Source organism: Ursus arctos, unplaced genomic scaffold, assembly GCF_023065955.2.
Source record: "Ursus arctos isolate Adak ecotype North America unplaced genomic scaffold, UrsArc2.0 scaffold_4, whole genome shotgun sequence".
Lineage (NCBI taxonomy): Eukaryota > Metazoa > Chordata > Mammalia > Carnivora > Ursidae > Ursus > Ursus arctos.
In genome coordinates this window covers 12,543,352-12,560,799 of record NW_026623056.1, presented here as the reverse complement: position 1 = coordinate 12,560,799, position 17,448 = coordinate 12,543,352, and the positions used below count along the sequence as shown (strand labels likewise).

The 17,448-nt window shown below is 40.2% G+C and overlaps 1 protein-coding gene across 3 annotated transcripts in view; it reads right to left on the bottom strand.

The window, feature by feature from the left end:
• Nucleotides 1–15,086, bottom strand: part of ACTL6A (actin like 6A) — a 28,086-nt gene extending 13,000 nt beyond the window's left edge. The window contains exons 1-6 of one of the 3 annotated variants that reach the window (XM_044383939.3): nt 14,313–14,633; nt 13,776–13,812; nt 5,638–5,714; nt 5,303–5,477; nt 2,795–2,895; nt 1,820–1,917 (exon numbers count right to left, since the gene is read on the bottom strand). In XM_044383939.3, coding sequence (XP_044239874.1) covers nt 1,820–1,917; nt 2,795–2,895; nt 5,303–5,453 — 350 coding nt within the window. In that variant the 5' untranslated portion in view covers nt 5,454–5,477; nt 5,638–5,714; nt 13,776–13,812; nt 14,313–14,633. Of the gene's footprint in view, nt 1–1,819; nt 1,918–2,794; nt 2,896–5,302; nt 5,478–5,637; nt 5,715–13,775; nt 13,813–14,312; nt 14,790–14,874 lie in introns of those variants that run through there. The other 2 variants (XM_026498185.3, XM_026498198.4) reach the window with 2 other exon arrangements.
• Nucleotides 15,087–17,448: the final 2,362 nt, after the last annotated feature.

The window sequence follows — 17,448 nt, the reverse complement described above, 5'->3', positions numbered from 1 at the left end:
GGGATAAAATTGTATCATGTCTGGGATATACTTCAAAATCATAGTGGGAGAGGCAGTGGGTAGCGTTATAACTACTACAAGTTAGCTATGTGTTGAAAATTGTTGAACTATGTGATAGGCACATGGAAGTTCAATACAACATTGTATCGTCTTTTGTGTTAGAAATTTTCCATACTAAAAGGTTAAAAATAGAACAATGCCCCATTCTGCTTACACACTCCTTGTTAAGGAAGTAGCCAAATAGACCTATGTTCAAATTCAGTAAAGCCACTTGCAAACTGTGGACTTGAACCACTTTACTTACTTTGACCACGTTCCTGAGAGGGTTATAGGAGTATTAAATGAGAACGCACACAGTGCTAGCTAGCATTCTCCATCCTCTACACAAAAACCTGCGATGGCATACTAGGGTCTAAAGTTCAAATTTTAAAAATCTAACCTGCAAGGTCTCTACAGTTTGACCTAAAACTATTTCCACAACTCCTTCTGAAGTCTAACAGAAATCTTGAACTATAAACTAAGTCACTGGAAAGAACACTTACACTTTCTACCTCCACGCTTTTGCTAAAGTCATCTCCAAAACACAGCACTACAGACAATGTTAGATTACAGTTACCACAGTGATTTACGTATAAATATATACGTAAAATTTATTTGAATATTATAGCAATCTAGGGAAGTATAAGGCATAAATGAGTAAAAAGTAAAGCTAGGGTTTAAGTACTTAATTCAAAATCACACAGTTTGTAAGCATTTCAACTTAAACTAAATACAGGGCTCCTTCCCCATATCATACAAATAAATTCTATTCTCTTCATAAAGATTTTTAAGATTTTTATTTATTTATTTGACAGAGAGAGAGCGCAAGCAGGCAGAGCAGCAGGCAGATGGAGAGGGAGAAGCAGACTCCCCGCTGCAGAGGGAGCCTGACTCAGGGCTCGATCCCAGGACCCTGAGATCAGGACCTGAGCCAAAGGCAGACACTTAACTGACTGAGCCACCCAGGCACCCCATGTTCTCTTTATAAAGATTTGTCAAGCTACTATTTTCCTCTGATGAACTTCCACAATTATCATACAAAAATTTCAAATTAATCATGTACTTCTTCATGACTTTTACCAGTTATTTTGAAGTATCATTTTTTTTTAAGATTTTATTTATTTGTCAGAGAGAGAGAGAGAATGGCAGGCAGAGGAAGAAGCAGGCTAGGCTCCCTGATGAGCAAGGAGCCTGCCTTGGGACTCGATCCCATCAGACCCAAGCTGAAGGCAGACGCTTAACCGACTGAGCCGCCCAGGCATCCCTTAAAGTACTATTTAAATTTATTATTTACCTTTTAACACGAATATTACATTACAAATTCTTTGAGATAAGGACATAATATCTCCTTGTCTGTCCCTTAACATGCCTACAATAAATATTCGGTGATTTTTTAAAATATTGGTGATTAAGTCTTAAGTGAATTCATAGGTAATTTCCACTTTTCTATAGTAATGGGAGAGGAGAAAGGAAATGGCAATCTTTGAACTTGTTTAATTCAGCTGGCTTACACCCTACCCTCTGTTCACATTCCCCCTCTGAAAACAAAAAATTTTTAAACCTTGTCACAGCAGGACTTGAGCATTTCTTTCTTATTTCCCTCTAATAACTAATTGGTATATTTATTCCAATAACAGATAGCTTAAAAGGAAGAGAGAAAAAAAACCCAAACTTCTGAACAAGCAAGAACTGGCTCATGTCTTCCTGCTGGGGGCGTTCTCTTTAACGGCACCACATTTACTTTGAAAGAAAAGCTGAGTTATTACTCTTTCAAGGATACGCTGTCAAAACTGCAGTTTTGCAAAGGAAGAATGCAGGGATGTTGTAGTGTTCAAACATTAACTCTGTCAGTTTCTCTCTCTTTGCTCTAGTATTCCACTTGAGAAGAGGGAAAAAGAAATGCAAGTTATTTACTGTTTAAAAACTAAAATGTTGATTTCAAGATTCAATATAGCACTATACTAACAAGGATGTAAACATTAAAAATAGAAAAGAGTACCACACAAAATAATCTTCATAAGAATATATGTATATTTATTTCTATTTATAAATAAATATAGTAAATATAAATTAAAATTTATCATTTAATTAAAAAAATTTATCATTTAATAAAAAGTAAAACTGTTGCTATGAATTCTACAAGTTACAGACTTTTCAAAGTACAAGAAAATCAGGATTCTTAGAAACATGAAGTATTACTAAATCTTAAGACTGAATCTAGTCATTTTAAACCACCAAATTCTCCTACATAGAGTTGGCACTCCTAAAGGAAACTAGGTTAAAAACAGTAACATAATATTGATAATTTATGATCTAATTATGCTAGCCTGCTAGGCTCTTTGGACTCTGTACCAAATTTATTTCACAAGAGGCTTCAGTCTCATAATTTCCAGCCCTAGTTCCACACTTGACTTCTCTCCTGGAGAGCAGGGTATAAAAGCAGGTACACCCTGCCCATGGGGCATAAGGGACAATTCATGAACCCAAATGGGAAGCAGCCCAAGGAAATCAAATGTTAAATAAATCCCCAGAAAAAATAATCAAACCCCATTTAGAGTGCTTTGTTATTGTTCTTTGATTATTTTAATTACTTAAATAAAAATTATAACAGTATATAAAAATTAATCCCCCTTTCCCTAATTTTCAAAATTCAAAATATGAACTTCTATGCCTCTAAAGAAAAAGAAAACATTATTTGAATGAGTTTAAAAAACAACAACTACTACAGAAACTCAGAAAAGAAAGTCTGTCTTACCGGTGCTTCTGACATGAGAACAGGATGTAGGCTGGCTTCTGATTTGACATGCATTTTGTAGGTATGATCCAAAATAGCCTGGAAACTATCCCAGTCTTCAACTACAATGTAAGATTAACACCGTGAAAACAATGCTTAGTTGAAGATGAATACAGAATCTTTTAAGAGACTGTTTCTACAGTTTAACATTAACACTTTAATATACAGAACCTACTTATTTCATATTTACTTCATAATATGGTACTTTATATAGACATCATCTTTGTTTTCTATGAATATGGAACTCTTTTTCATTCCTCCAGCCCCCACAGTATCACAACCCCTACCTAGACCTGTCCCAAATGTAATTAGTGTATCTACCACACCCAAAATACCAAATAAGTATTATTCAGTAAGTACTTACTAGAGGCACAGTATGCAATTCAAATGGTGAGAAAATACAAAAGAATGGTGTGATCTAGACCTGATATTCAAAAAGCTTATAATCTACTTGAAAAAAGATGAGAAGACATAAAAAAAAAAACCCTCAGGGAATATAATACTCCTTCAATCTGGCTTCCACGTAAACATTCCATCAAAAATGCTTGCGTAAGTCAATGACCCTCTAACAGACAAATCCAGCAGAACTTCACATTTGTAGTATTACTTGACCTCTTTAACATTATCTGACACTACTGACTGCTCAAGCTTACAAACGTGCTCTACCACAGTAAAAGAAGAATGTCATGACTTATACAACATACTCCCACAGCCGTGAGGATTTTGTTTTTGTCAATGAACTTTGTTAGTCACTCTAACTTTTCTCTTCCCTTCTTAGTGTAAATCTCAATGTCACAGCTGAGAACAATGAGAATGAATCACTTCTATTCTTCCAGAACTTGTTCTTCCCTTGCCCTTCTGCTGAATATTCATTCTCCTACATCCCTAACTATTCCTTCTCATTCTCCTTCATGGGCACCGTTTCTTCTCTTGGGTTAACTACAGAACAAGCTCTGACAAGGAACCCCATCATCAACCCGTCTCGTATTTCACACTCTTTCTGACTAATATAATGCAACTCCATGTCTTAAAATTTTTCTTATCCGCCTACAAGAGCACCTATATTCCAACACTTTGAACGCAATAACGAACTAATTTACATGCTGTACAGAAAAAAGCCTGCTTGCAACGCTGACCCTTGGCTGGCATCCGGGAATTTGACTGATAACCAGTTCCCTACTCTGATATAAAACTTTCCCTAAATGATAAGAGTAGTTCTCTGCGCCTAAACTGTTTGTACAATGTGATTTATGCTGAACACCTTTCTTTCCCTCTGGGAGCCTTGGATTTTAGTACATGTGAGGCACAGGGTCCCTACGTGACCACCTCCAGTAAAAATCGTCTCCAGTGAGCTCCTCTGGTAGACAACACATATGTTGTTACATCTCGTCGCTGGAGGAATTAGGTACATCCTGCCTGACTCCACTGTGAGAAGACTGAAAAGTTTGCACTGGTTTCCTCTGGACTTCACTCCATGCCCTTTTTTCCTATTTTGCTTTGTATCCTTTCAGTGTAATAAATTTTAGCCATAAGTACAACTATATGCTGAATGCTGTGAGTCCTTCTCATGAATAACTGGACCTAAGAGTGATCTCGGGTATTATACTTGCCTCTTAAGACCATAAAACTTGCTCCTTCCCATTCTATCCTACTTCAATGCATGGTACCCAATCACCCCAATCAAAAATTAGGAAACTTTTTCAACTCTTCTCTTTTCACCTCTTTGATTTCTCTCAAAGCCACCTCAGGATCTCTACCATCAGTGATGAAATTTCAACCCTCTTCACTTCTCATCTGAATTTTCACTTCCCTGATACCCCTGCCTCTAGTAACTCCCTCCAGTCTAGCCTACACACTGCTTTTAGAATCACTTCTCCAGCTGGCAAATATGAACACTTCACACCTCTGTTAAAATTCCTTTGGGGTTACCTTTCAGAGTTGCCAGCTTGGCATGGTTTATAAGCCCTATTATGACTGCTCTCTGCCCAACTTTCCTGCAACTGGTCCTAATGCACCCACTGTTACAGCCATACTTAACTGATGATCTTTCTAAACAGGTATGCTTCTTCCACAGCTCCACCTCTTTACATATGCTGGTTGCTCTCCTTTACCCAGCCTTCCAGTCAGGCTAATCCTTATTTATTGATCAAGATCCAATACAAAAGTTACCTCCTTTATGAAAACCATTGCTGACCCCCAATGGCAGAGTTAAATACCTCTCCTTTCTAATCCCACTGCTTATCAAACATAGCTATAACACTTATCCTACTTATTTGTATATTTATATCTATCTCCCCTATGAGTTTTTTAAGGAAGAGGAACATGTTTGATGCACCTTTGTATTCTCAGTGCCTGGAACATCAGTTTGTGGAGTAAAAACAAAATATCTGATATTCAACTTACAAGTTTTACGTCTGAAACATAGCATGTACACTCTATAAATCAAATCCATAGAAACAAACATCGTACCCATCCCATTTTTTAGTGGTGAAATGGCCTCCGTGTTCTCCCTGGGAACGCGCAGGGCATTCGTATCTATGTAATAGGTGGGGCCGCCTTGTTTGCCTTTATCGCCGTCTATTTCCATCAGCGTGCTTCCATCATCTCTTTCTACCACCATACCAATAGCTGTGGGGAAATCCACCTGGAAGAGTCAAAAACATAATACAAGTTTTACCTGCTTTTATCAGGTAGTCATTTTTTCCCAACTAAAGTCTTTTACCATAACTGAGTCAGAATTTCTGCATGAATTTAATTCTACATAAATGGCCCTTTCACATCCAATTAATTAACACTACACTTACCTTGGGACAGTCTTCACCAGCATAACCAGCTCTCACAGTATAGGACCCAATATCAAAAACAAGAGCTCCAACTTCGTCTGAAAAGATGAAAAGATAATTAACATTAACAACCTACAGGTATCATATGAAAATTAAGAGTACTTAATGTGCTTAAAATGAGAAAGTATGTGAAACCTCTATTACAAATTAAAACAGGTATTACATTCATATCATTACTAGCTTGAACCTAGTTTTAAATACACCTTAAAATAAAGATTCACTTAGTTAAAATATAACAAGTCATACGCTGTATATCAGTATAGGTTCAATCAGGAATGAGATGGTACACTAAAATTGGGTAATTTGCAAGAGTTTACTTATTAAAGGGACTATTTACAAAGATATAGGCACAATACAGGAAAACCAAAAGGGATAGTATGGTACGCTAGCACTCATAGAGATCTGTTACCACCCTTAGAACTGAAGAAACATGGAGAAAGAACTGTTACCAGAACCCAGAGAGAGTTATGTTTGGAGGGCTACCTGAGAGGAGCTGTGACTTCAGTTGAGGGTTGCAGTGAGCCATGGCTAACCCTGAGGGGAAGGAACCAGACTAATAAATATGCCAACCTTTCTCTCCCCCACGCTCCACTGGCTGGGGTGATCTCGCAATTTCTCACCCAAACTGGGCCACTTCTGAATGCACAAAGGGTTCCGTATTAATAGTTCCACCAGGACAAGAGGCATAAAGCAGGACATATGGTTACCCTACCAGTGACCAAACCAGAGGTTAAGAGACCCACTGAGGCACTCTCTAAGGATCAGCCTTCAAGGGCACAAAGAGGGTGGAAATGGGTGGAAAGTAGATCCAGAGGTGCAAAGGGAAGATATGCAGTACACTTAGGTACCATTTTTTCACATGTTAAGGGAAATTACATTCCATGCAATTAAAGAAGAAACTTAGCAAACCCCAAGAAAAAAAGGGACTCTGAAGAATTAGAGTTTAAGATATAATTATACAGGCCAAGTAAAAATCATTAAAATGAAGTTATCAAAGTTCGTGCATTTCAAAGATTTTTAGTAAAGTTTAAAGCTGAGGAAGAAAGCTGGTAATTTTTTTTTTCACATACATATTCAGAGGAAAGCCTCTAATTATACTTTAAAAAATTTCATCCAAAACAGCATGCCTCCAAAAACAAAACACTTGGGTTTTCCAGGCACTAATTTTTCAAAGAAGAATTTTTTTCAATCATTAAAAAGAATAAAGAACTATTATTATCTCCATTAAACTGGCAAAATCCATCTGATAAGACCAAGTGTTGTCAAAGATGTAGGGAAAGAAAAGCTCCTACACATTTGCTTATAAAAGCTGTAAACTGATACAACCACATGCACAATTTAATCACATGACTAAAGTTGAAAATGTGCATACACAAAAATTACACTTTTACCTTCTCTAGAGAAACTCTCTCACACATGTCACAAGGAGATACGTTTCAGAATGTTTACTAGCTATGTGACCTTGGGTGATTTCTAACCTTTCTGCCTCAGTTTCCTCATATATAAATGTGCATAATAATAGTTCCTATCCCTATCTCATAGGATGCTCTAATAATTATGTAAATGTGTTAAATGCTATAATGCATGTAAGCACCTAGAACAGTACCTGCACATAATAATCACAGTAAGTGGGAGCCACTATTAACCATTATTATCACCACACTGCTCATCACAGGAAAAAAATAGAAATAATCTAATGGTCTCTCAATAGGGAAATAGATAGACTATAATTTATTCACACCATGAAATACTATACAGCAGTTAAAATGAATGGTCTAGATCTACATGTATTAATATGGATAAATCTCCAAAAAATGACTAGCTTGAAAAGCTAGTTACTACACACACACACACACACATACACATTATGATACTGTTTAATTCATTATGGACACACACACTGGGTAAAAGTATAAAATATGCATGGGGTCTGGGAATGTTGCCTACAACTTTGGTTCTGTGGCTACCTCTAAGGAGGGAGAGAAGGGGACTCTATATCCCACATTCTACTTCTTAAAACATCTCAAGCAAATACAGTAAAATATTACACCAATTTATCACATATAAACTTATGCATATTTTTAGTATGTCTGAAGTACTTAAAATTAACTTTTAAAATAAAGAAAAATTAATGATTATATAGATAGTTGTAGTTAAGAGATGGTGTCCTTACAGAATAATGATCTCATTTTTATTCAAATAAAATGAAGAGCCATCTATTTTTCTTATTTGAAAGGAAGTTTCTGCATTTATTACATTTCCCAAAGTAATTATCCATTCTCTATACAATTCTCTGATCCAAATTATTTTGTCTGAAAGTAGCGGTCCTTAAAAGCAGAACATGCATTTGTTGTCACCACAGCGTGTACATTCAAGCACAAATAGTAAAGTTACTAATGAATATGAATTAATAAACGTTAACACTGACTAACCAGAATATTGGCTAAAGAAATATCCTAACTAGGGGCGCCTGGGTGGCTCAGTCGTTGAGCGTCTGCCTTCGGCTCAGGGCGTGATCCCGGCGTTATCGGATCGAGCCCCACATCAGGCTCCTCTGCTGGGAGCCTGCTTCTTCCTCTCCCACTCCCCCTGCTTGTGTTCCCTCTCTCGCTGGCTGTCTCTCTCTCTGTCGAATAAATAAATAAAATCTTAAAAAAAAAAAAAAAAAGAAATATCCTAACTAAATAAATGAATTGCCTTACCTGGTTAACCAAAATTTTCAATGACTGTTCTCAAAGGATCAATCTTTTGTCCTATACCAGGGCTCTTAACCTTTTCTGTATCATGAACCTCTTTCACAAAGCTCTGGGCTGAACTGTTTTCCCCCTAAAATTCATATGTTGAAGTCTTAACCCTTAGTACCTTAAAACAGGACTATATTTAGAGATTAAGATCTTAATTTAAAGAGGTGATTAAATTAAAATGAGATCATAAGATGGGCCCTCACCCACTATGACCGGTGTCCTTGCATGAAGAAAACATTTGGACACAGATTCATACAGAGGAAAGACCATGTGAAAATACAGGGAGAAGACAGCTTTTATAAGCCAAGGAGAAAGACCTCCAAAGAAAACAACCCTGTCAACACTTTGATATCAGATTTCTTGCCTCCAGAATGGAGAGAAAATTAATTTCTGTTATTTAAGCCACACAGTCTGTGGTACTTTGTTACAGCAGCCCTAGCAAACAAATACAGACACGTTAGGAAACTTATGATTCCCTACTTAGAAAAAATTATAAAAGAAACCAATTATAATAAAATATAGTTCTACCTGTGGATTACTTAGGGAGGCCAGGGACCACATATTTTGAACCCCTCCCTTAATTTATCCTTTCATAGGTAATCTGTTCCACCCTACAGCCTCAACTTTATCAAAATATTAATAATTCCAATTACAAATCTCTCTCAAGCCCTCACCTTCATCTAGATCCGTATCTCAAACTTTTTTTTTTTAATTTTTTAAAAAAAATTTGTCAGAGAGAGAGAGAGAGAAAGAAAAGCAGCAGGCAGAGGAAGAAGCAGGCTCCCCTCTGAGCACTTGATCCCAGGACTGTAGGATCATGACCCGAGCCAAAGGCAGATGCTTAACCAACTGAGCCACCCAGGTGTCCCTCAAACTTTTTTTTGAGCATCACAAATAAGATTTTTTGTTACCATTAAACGTCTGAATTTTAAACAGCTTCTTGGACTGGTGGCTCGTATCCATCAGCTTGTTCAATTTTAGCACTGGTCTCATCCCCAGAAGCTTTTACCAGAATTACTACCTTCACCATGAAACTCCATGAGCTTTCTCAATTCAAACCTGGGCTTCTTCAGCATTTTTACTTTTCTAAAAAAGACATCATGGAGAAGATGAATAGATCGGCAAGCTTTTTCTATGTCTTTTCTGATGGTGTCTGGAATCAATTTATTGATCACTTCTTTCAAATCATTTGTCTGCACCTCTCAGGTCATAATCTCCATCATCTTTTTCTGGATTTGGTGCTGAGCATAAAAGGTCTTCTGAATCGAATTTTGGCAATTTTTAGTAAAACTAACACCAAATAAATGAAGCAAATAACCATCAGTAGTCTTGACCTCAACATGAGCTTCAGTCACATCTGCCATTTTTTGACCATGGAGCACATTTTGTCATGGGCAAGATCCATGCCATGGAAACTAGTCAGGCAGTTTTTGCCCTGAATATTCTCAGTAATAAGCTTAAATTTTTTAAATGCAACTTCATCAGGGGTGCCTGGGTGGCGCAGTGAGTTAAGCACTGGACTCTTGGTTTCCACTCAGGTTGTGATGGAGCCCCGCACCCCTACCCTGTCCCCTGCTCCGTGCGAAGTCTGCTTAAGGCTCTCTCTGCTCCACCCTACAACAACCCCCCGCCCCCCAGTGAACGCACACATACTCTCTCTGAAATAAATAAATCTTTTAAAAAATAAGGAGTAAAAATAAATGCAACTTCATCATTCTGCAAATCAGCAAGGTTCACTTCAAAAACATGATCCTTGAGGACTTCAGACGCAATTTTGGCTTCACTGAGTTCTCTTGACTAGTGTTTTTCCAGTATTTCTTATACTGAACACAGGTGGTACATTCACATCATACCAATTTTTCTTAGAAAACAGATCAACTTGGCTCCCTTTCTGCCACCTTTCTTTTTTCTTTTTCTTTTTTTTTTAAGATTTTATTTATTTATTTGACAGAGAGAGACAGCCAGTGAGAGAGGGAACACAAGCAGGGGGAGTGGGAGAGGAAGAAGCAGGCTCCCAGTGGAAGAGCCTGATGTGGGGCTCGAACCCAGAACGCTGGGATCACGCCCTGAGCCGAAGGCAGTTGCTTAACCACTGCGCTACCCAGGCGCCCCTGCCACCTTTCATAAGGCACTTGTTCTTACCAACCGCCATGGTGCTACTTAGCGAGCCAAAAGGCCGTATCTCAAACTTCTTAGTGTACAACATCAATTCCTCCTGATGTCCCACTGGTACCCCAAATTCAACATATCTGAAGCACTGTCTTCTTTTCCCCATCCTATCTAACCTAATCTCAACAGTGCTATGACCATTAGTGGCCTAGTCAGCAGAGGCAAAAAACTGAGACTTGTGAATGTCTTCAGATTTTCATATCCCTCATCAAGTTTTGCCAAATAGTTCTATTTCTCAATTACCTTCCTCTTTACTACCATTGACACTGTCTTGAGTCAACTCTTCTTTTAAAAAAGATTTGAGAATGCATGCGTGAGTGCACGTGGTGAAGGGGCAGAAGGAGAGGGAGAGAATCTCAGACATTCCAGGAGAGCACAGAGCCAAGGCAAGGCTTGATACGACAACGAGCCTGAGATCATGACCTGAGCAGAAACCAAGAGTTGGATGCTCAAACAACTAAGCCACCCAGGCGTGCCTTAAACGAAGCTCTTATCTCAACAGGGAATTATTACAATTCCCTATAAATATTGTGCTTCCCATCTCTCCGCTTCTCCATCGCCTTTCAAACTGCTGCACTGTTATTTTACAAAATTGTAACTCTGAATGAACATGTAGGCACATAAATCCTTCAATGAAAAAAGAGCATCACTCAGTGGTTTCCCATCATCTACAAAACAAAATTTAAATCATTTCACCCAGTTGATATTCAAGGCTTATTAGCAAAAATCTGCCCCTAGTCTCATTTCCCACCTCACATACTAGCATTGCTGGATAATGTTGTCTTCTAAACACACAATGTGCTCTCACTCAGCTAACCTTTGCATATGCTGTCCTTCTCCACTCTTCTTCCATCATCTCCATAACCTCTCTTGTGAAGTCCTCTGAGTTGAGCTGGTAACTTGTCTGTTCTACCGTTGTACCTTCTACATATTGTCATTACTGAACACACTACATTGAATTAGTTACCCTTTCTCATCAAGTCACCCAATTATCATGATATAAATGATAAGACGTACCACTACTTCAGGCATCACTAAGAAAAAAAAGCATGCTGCCAATTAAACTCTGCCATACCAATTAAACTCTGCCACACCATCAAGAAATATTCCATGTTAATTAGACTAGAATTGAATTTTTAAAAATTTTAAATATGTAAAATAGAAAAAACCTCCACAAAAAAAAGAGAAATATTCCAACTTCAGCTCTTTAAATATGGGGAGGGGGGGAGGATGTACAACTAAAACTAAATAAAATATGGTGTCTATTTATTTGACTGACTCACTTATAAGACTGTCCTTCTTGGAGGCAGAGGCTATACCTGCCTGGCACATAGTGAGCACTCAAAACTTTTTTTTTTAATGAAATGAAAAATCTAACAAATCAATCATGCTCCTGTCCTAATTAGATGGCAAACGATTTTTATTTTTTAACTTTTTGGCAAACTAGACATAGAATTTTAATCTGAGTGGGACTCTTGATTCTTGGAATTTTGCATCTGCTTATTTTCCTTTTTCAAAGGATGGGAAATAGGTCTATTTCCTGTACCTTGTTCTGTTAAAATCTAAGTACCAATGAATCCAAAATAGGAGAATGGTAAAGGGAGATAGGAGGCTTAAACCATAAACATGGAGGTCTGGGTATTTAAAAACCAGGATACAATTTCTAACGGATAAAAATCCTCAAGACTTGCATCCCTTTGCTACTAAAAACACCGTTTTCACTTTTCTGAGGATGCTGCTGTTTTTCCACAGAGTAAATAGCTTTCAAGTTTAGAGGTGTGGTTGATTTTTCTGGGAAAACATGAAGCAATGGTGGCAATTTTCTAACCTGGTCTTAAAATATTCCAATATGATACTGAAGGCAAATGACTTTGGAAGAAAGCAGGAACGTTATTTTTTTGTTTGGACAAGGGTGCCTCAACTCATGCAGATGACGGTTCTGAGAAATTTTTAAGGTTAGAGATTTGGGGGTGAGGGGTGCAGGAATGATGAAACACAATTTAATCAAAGTTGAACTGTTTATCTTTATAATGTGAGTTTGAAGTAAAGGAGAACCATGAAAGATGGTCACAGGAGCAATGAGTAGGCCCAGAAACCAGTTAGAAAGTATGGAAATCTGGGTGAATTATGCACTACACCCAAAGCTAAAAATGAATGTCAGATTTAGTCAGAAATCATTATTAGAATAAGATAGCTATAAATTTTAAAATTTATACTGCAAAGATCTTTTAAATATGCAAGCAAGTTAAAGATACAGCTAAGTTAATTACACAAAACCTAGGTGGGAGGTTTGGTTTCTTTTCATAGTACACCCTTTGGAAAATTGACCTACTACAAATACTGGCCATACAGGGGTAGCTCAATCACAAAATCATACACTTATTTTTGTGAGTTTTAAATACTTTATATATGAAACAGGCTTTAAGACATATTCCTCTCCATAAGCAAATGAGACACAGGACGTTTATTCTGAATACCTAAACCATACATGAATATGCTATGATTATATAAGTGAAAAATGACTTATGGAGAAACCAAAAAACTGTTTTTAAAGTGGGAAAGGGTTTTATTGAATTGCCTTTTTCTTCATCCCAGAGATTCTTGTTCACCACTTATTAGGAAGTTATGTAAGTCTGGGCCAGTTACTTAATCTTTTCCATACCTTATTTTCTTATTCCATTATATGGGGATAGCAGTATCATTTCCTATGGCTCTTGCAGATTGACTTAATGGACATATTAAATGCAACACATGAAAAGTCTCTGGAATAGCTCTTAGTACAAAGTATGCACTCAATAAATGTTTGCTGCTGGCATTATTAGTATCCATTTCTACCTCAAATTAAACAATGCCTTCTAAGGAAATACTCATGAACAGCTTCTAGGCCCTTGGATCAGTGAACCTAAGGGTCAAAATAGAGTCAACAGCCTCCATGAGGCAAAGGCACAAAGATCCAGTTTTTTGGTCAGGATTGCATCTTCAGATGGAAAAGAGGTGAATCATGAAGATCCAGCAGGCTTTCTCCAAAGTAAAAATGGGAAACTACTAACTCTCACATTTGAGAAATCAAAACCAAGAACATAAACGGGGATGACAGGGATGAGGACCAGCATATTACTAAAAAGAAACTCAAGCTACATTCCAAAAACTACTAAGAACTTTGATAAACTCATTTCTATCCCTTACCTGTAAAATGCGATCCTCTTCAGAAACAATAACCTTACTAAACACAATGACAAAAGCAACACTTTAGATTTGTCTTCTCGTTCTCTAGACTCATGAAACACAGCACAAACCTGAATATACATCAGGGCCTCCTACCCATCTAGCAAGAATGAAAGCTCTGAGTATATTTCGAGTGGGGGGTCGAGATACTGCGTTTCTAAAAAGCCTGCAGGTGATGCCGACACTGCTGATCCATGGACCACACTTGGGGTAGCAAGTGTATCATTATCTCACTGAACCTTCGCAACCACCCCATTGGGTAGGAATTATCATTCCCGAAATGAGGAGCCTGAAGTTGGGAAAAGTTAAGTAACTTGCCCAAGGCCAAAGCGCTCAATAAATGGTGAGACTGAAAGTACAAGTCAGGCGTGTGTAACTCCCAGGCCCGTGCTTATCTTTCCACCCACCACAGCCAACCCAAGGACATCAGAGTTAAGTTACAGGTGTTCCCACGAGTAACTCTGGAGAACCCCCAGTCAGCAAACGGGCAGAAGTTACCGAAAGGTGTAAGGCAGCTGAGCACGAACGAGAGGAGGCTGCGTCCTGAGTGGCCGCCACTCCTCCAATCAGTGGTACCTCTCGCGGCTCGCTTTAGCCTCCACGGGACGTTGCGGAAACCCTCCGTCCACGCTTGCAAACTGCTGGGACCTCCCAAGTTTAAACCCGCGCGCGCGCCCCAACGTAGCCAAGTTATGGATGGTGACACCGGGGAAGATGCGACCCTGCGGCCGGCCACGCAAGCCGGTGCTCTCCCGGCCAACACCTCAGGATGGACTGCCCGCCCAGGCGGAGGCCGGCGCGCAGCCCCAAAACCCCGCTCCTCCGGGGGCCAAGGCTGGAAGGAATCGCAGGAGGCGGCGACTCCAGGCGCCCGAGGCTCCTGCCGAGCCGGGTGGGCTCCGGGGGCGGGCAAAGCACGGGGCGGGGATGGGGCGGGGAGGCTGGGGTCCCAAGCGGGGGAGACCGGAAGGGGCCGCCGCGGAGGGGAGGGCTGGGGGCGGCGGTTACAAACCCCACACGCTAAAAAGGCGCGCTCTCTCGTCCGGCCGCACTCACTCACCTCCCCCGTACACCCCTCCGCTCATGGCTGCTGTCCGCGCGACTTCTACGCTAAAGGCTACCGAGCGAAGTGACTGCGACGACCGCGAGTGCGGGTCCCGAGAAGCACTAGCCCCCTACTCCCTTAACTTCCACTGCCACCCCCCTCAGGCAACAAAGCGGCGTCCACACACCCCGGAGCTCAGTCACACTTGCTGTCTGCTCTTAACAGCCAATCATGAGAGGCCCGGATACCCTTTAGCCAGTCAGAACGAGGCTGTGCTGCATCCCTACCGCGGCACTGCCAGTTTAACCAATCGAAGGCAGCCATGGAGGCGGGGAAAGGGGAAAGCGACGGAAGGAGGGAAGGAGTTGGGTTGCGGAACCGGCCGCAGGCTGGCTGGGGGTGGGGGGGAGGGGGGCGGAGGGAGGCTGGGGGCGGAGCTTCCCGAGGGGCCCGGAGAGTAAGCCGGAGCGAGCAGGAGAGGGAGGAGAGAGGCGAGGGGGAAGTGTCTGGGTGGGTGTAGGGGTGTGGCTGGGCGCGGAGGAGCGGTGGGAATCCGACAACCTAAACTAAACCCCTGGAAAACAGTCTAGAAATACAAAGTGTCTCCACGCAGCGATTCCTAGGTTTGGACTGTGGAGAATGTAGATTTTTTTTTTCCCCCAGAAAATGTACTTTCAGCTAACTTTTATGTTAAAAAAAATTAAAATGTTATGCTCAACTTTGGGGTAGGGAAACAGTAAATCAGACAAATCTATAGGATCCTACAATTTTTGAAATGGTTATTAATAATTAAAAGAAGAAAGAGATGATATACTATATACTTTCCCAAACAAATTTAGGTAGCACTTTAAAAAATTATTTTTAAAGTATCATCAGTTTCTTTTATCCTGTTAGACAAGTGTAAAACAATCCTCATCCAGGTGAGTACCTAATACTAAATACATATCCAGTCTGTCTACTGTTCTTAGTCCCCTATTTTTACTAGCCCAGTCCGGGTCACCATTGTCTTTCCTCCTGAATTACTGCAATAACTTAATTGTCTTGCCTCTTGGCCACATTGCAAGCAGCTTGACCTACAAAAACGCCCAAATCTAGTCATGTTACTCCAACTCAAACCCTTAAGATGGACTGCATCTCTTGTAGTTGAAAGCAGTTTTTTAGTTGATTTGTCTAGAGTCTAGACATAGGGGCTGCCCTTAACCTTAGGAACAATGGAATAAAGTCCCATAAGTCTTAGTGCGAGCAGCGTAGCAGAAAGTGATAGCAGACATTGTATGGTGACTAACATGATATAATAAAAAAATATTAAAAGAAAAAAAGTGATAGTAGGGTGAGGAACAAGGCTAGTGAGAAACTTTCCCATCCACTTAACAGAATAATCTCAGTATATCTGATCATTTAGGAGACCCCCATTAACGCAATGAGATAATGCAGAAGTCTGCAAACCATAGCCCCATGGCCATATCAAACCTTCTTTCTATTTTTGTGTGGCCTATGAGCTAAGAAAGGTTATTCCACTTTTAAATGGTGTTTTGGAAGGGCACTTGGGTGGCACAGTCAGTCAAGTGTCTGACTCTTGGTTTCGGCTCAGCTCCTAATCTCAGGGTCATGAGGTGGAACCGTGCCTGGGGCTCTGCTCTGAGTGCGGGGGGTCCGAGTTTCTCTCTCCCTCCGTCTCCCTCTGCCCCTCCTGCTTGCGCCCTCTCTCTCTAAAATAAATAAATCTTTATAAAATAAACACTTTTTATTTTAAGATTTTATTTATTTACTTGTCAGAGAAAGAGAGAGCCCAAGCAGGGGGAGGGGCAGGCAGAGTGAGAAGCAGGCTCCCCGCTGAGCAAGGAACCGATGTGGGACTCGATTCCAGGACCCTGGGATTGTGACCCAAGTGGAAGGCAGATACTTAACCAACTGAGCCAAACAAGCGTCCCTAAGGTTTTATTTATTTCAGAGAGAGAGAGCGCAGGCACGCACAAGTGGGGTTGGGGTGGGAGGAGGGGCAGAGAGAATTTTAAGCACACTCCCAGCTGAGTGGGGAGCCCCAAGCAGTCTCCATCTGAGAACCCTGAGATCAGGACCTGAGCCAAAACCAAGGGTCGGTCACTCAACTGACTAAGCCACCCAGGCACCCCCATTTTTAAAAAGATTTATTTATTCATTTTAGAGAGAGAGGGAGAGAGTGCGAGTGGTGGGAAGGGCAGAGGGAGAGGGCACAGGAGAGAGAGACTCTCAAGCAGACTCCCCACTGAGCACACAGGGCACTGTGGGGCTGATTCCAGGACCCCAACATCATTACCTGAGCCAAAATCAAGAGTCCGACCCTCAACCGACTGAGCCACCCAGGCGCCCCTATTTTTAAATGGTTTTTTTAAATGTTTTTAAGAATAATATTTTGTGACATGTGAAAATTATATGAAATTCACATTTCAATGACCATAAACTAAGCTTTACTAGAACATAGACTGGCTTATTGCTTATTCATTTATGGCTGCTTTTGCTCTATTGAGTAGTTATGACAGAGACTGTGTGAACTAAGCTGGAGAGCATGTTTACTATCAGACCTCTTGTAGAAAGAGCTTACCAAACCCT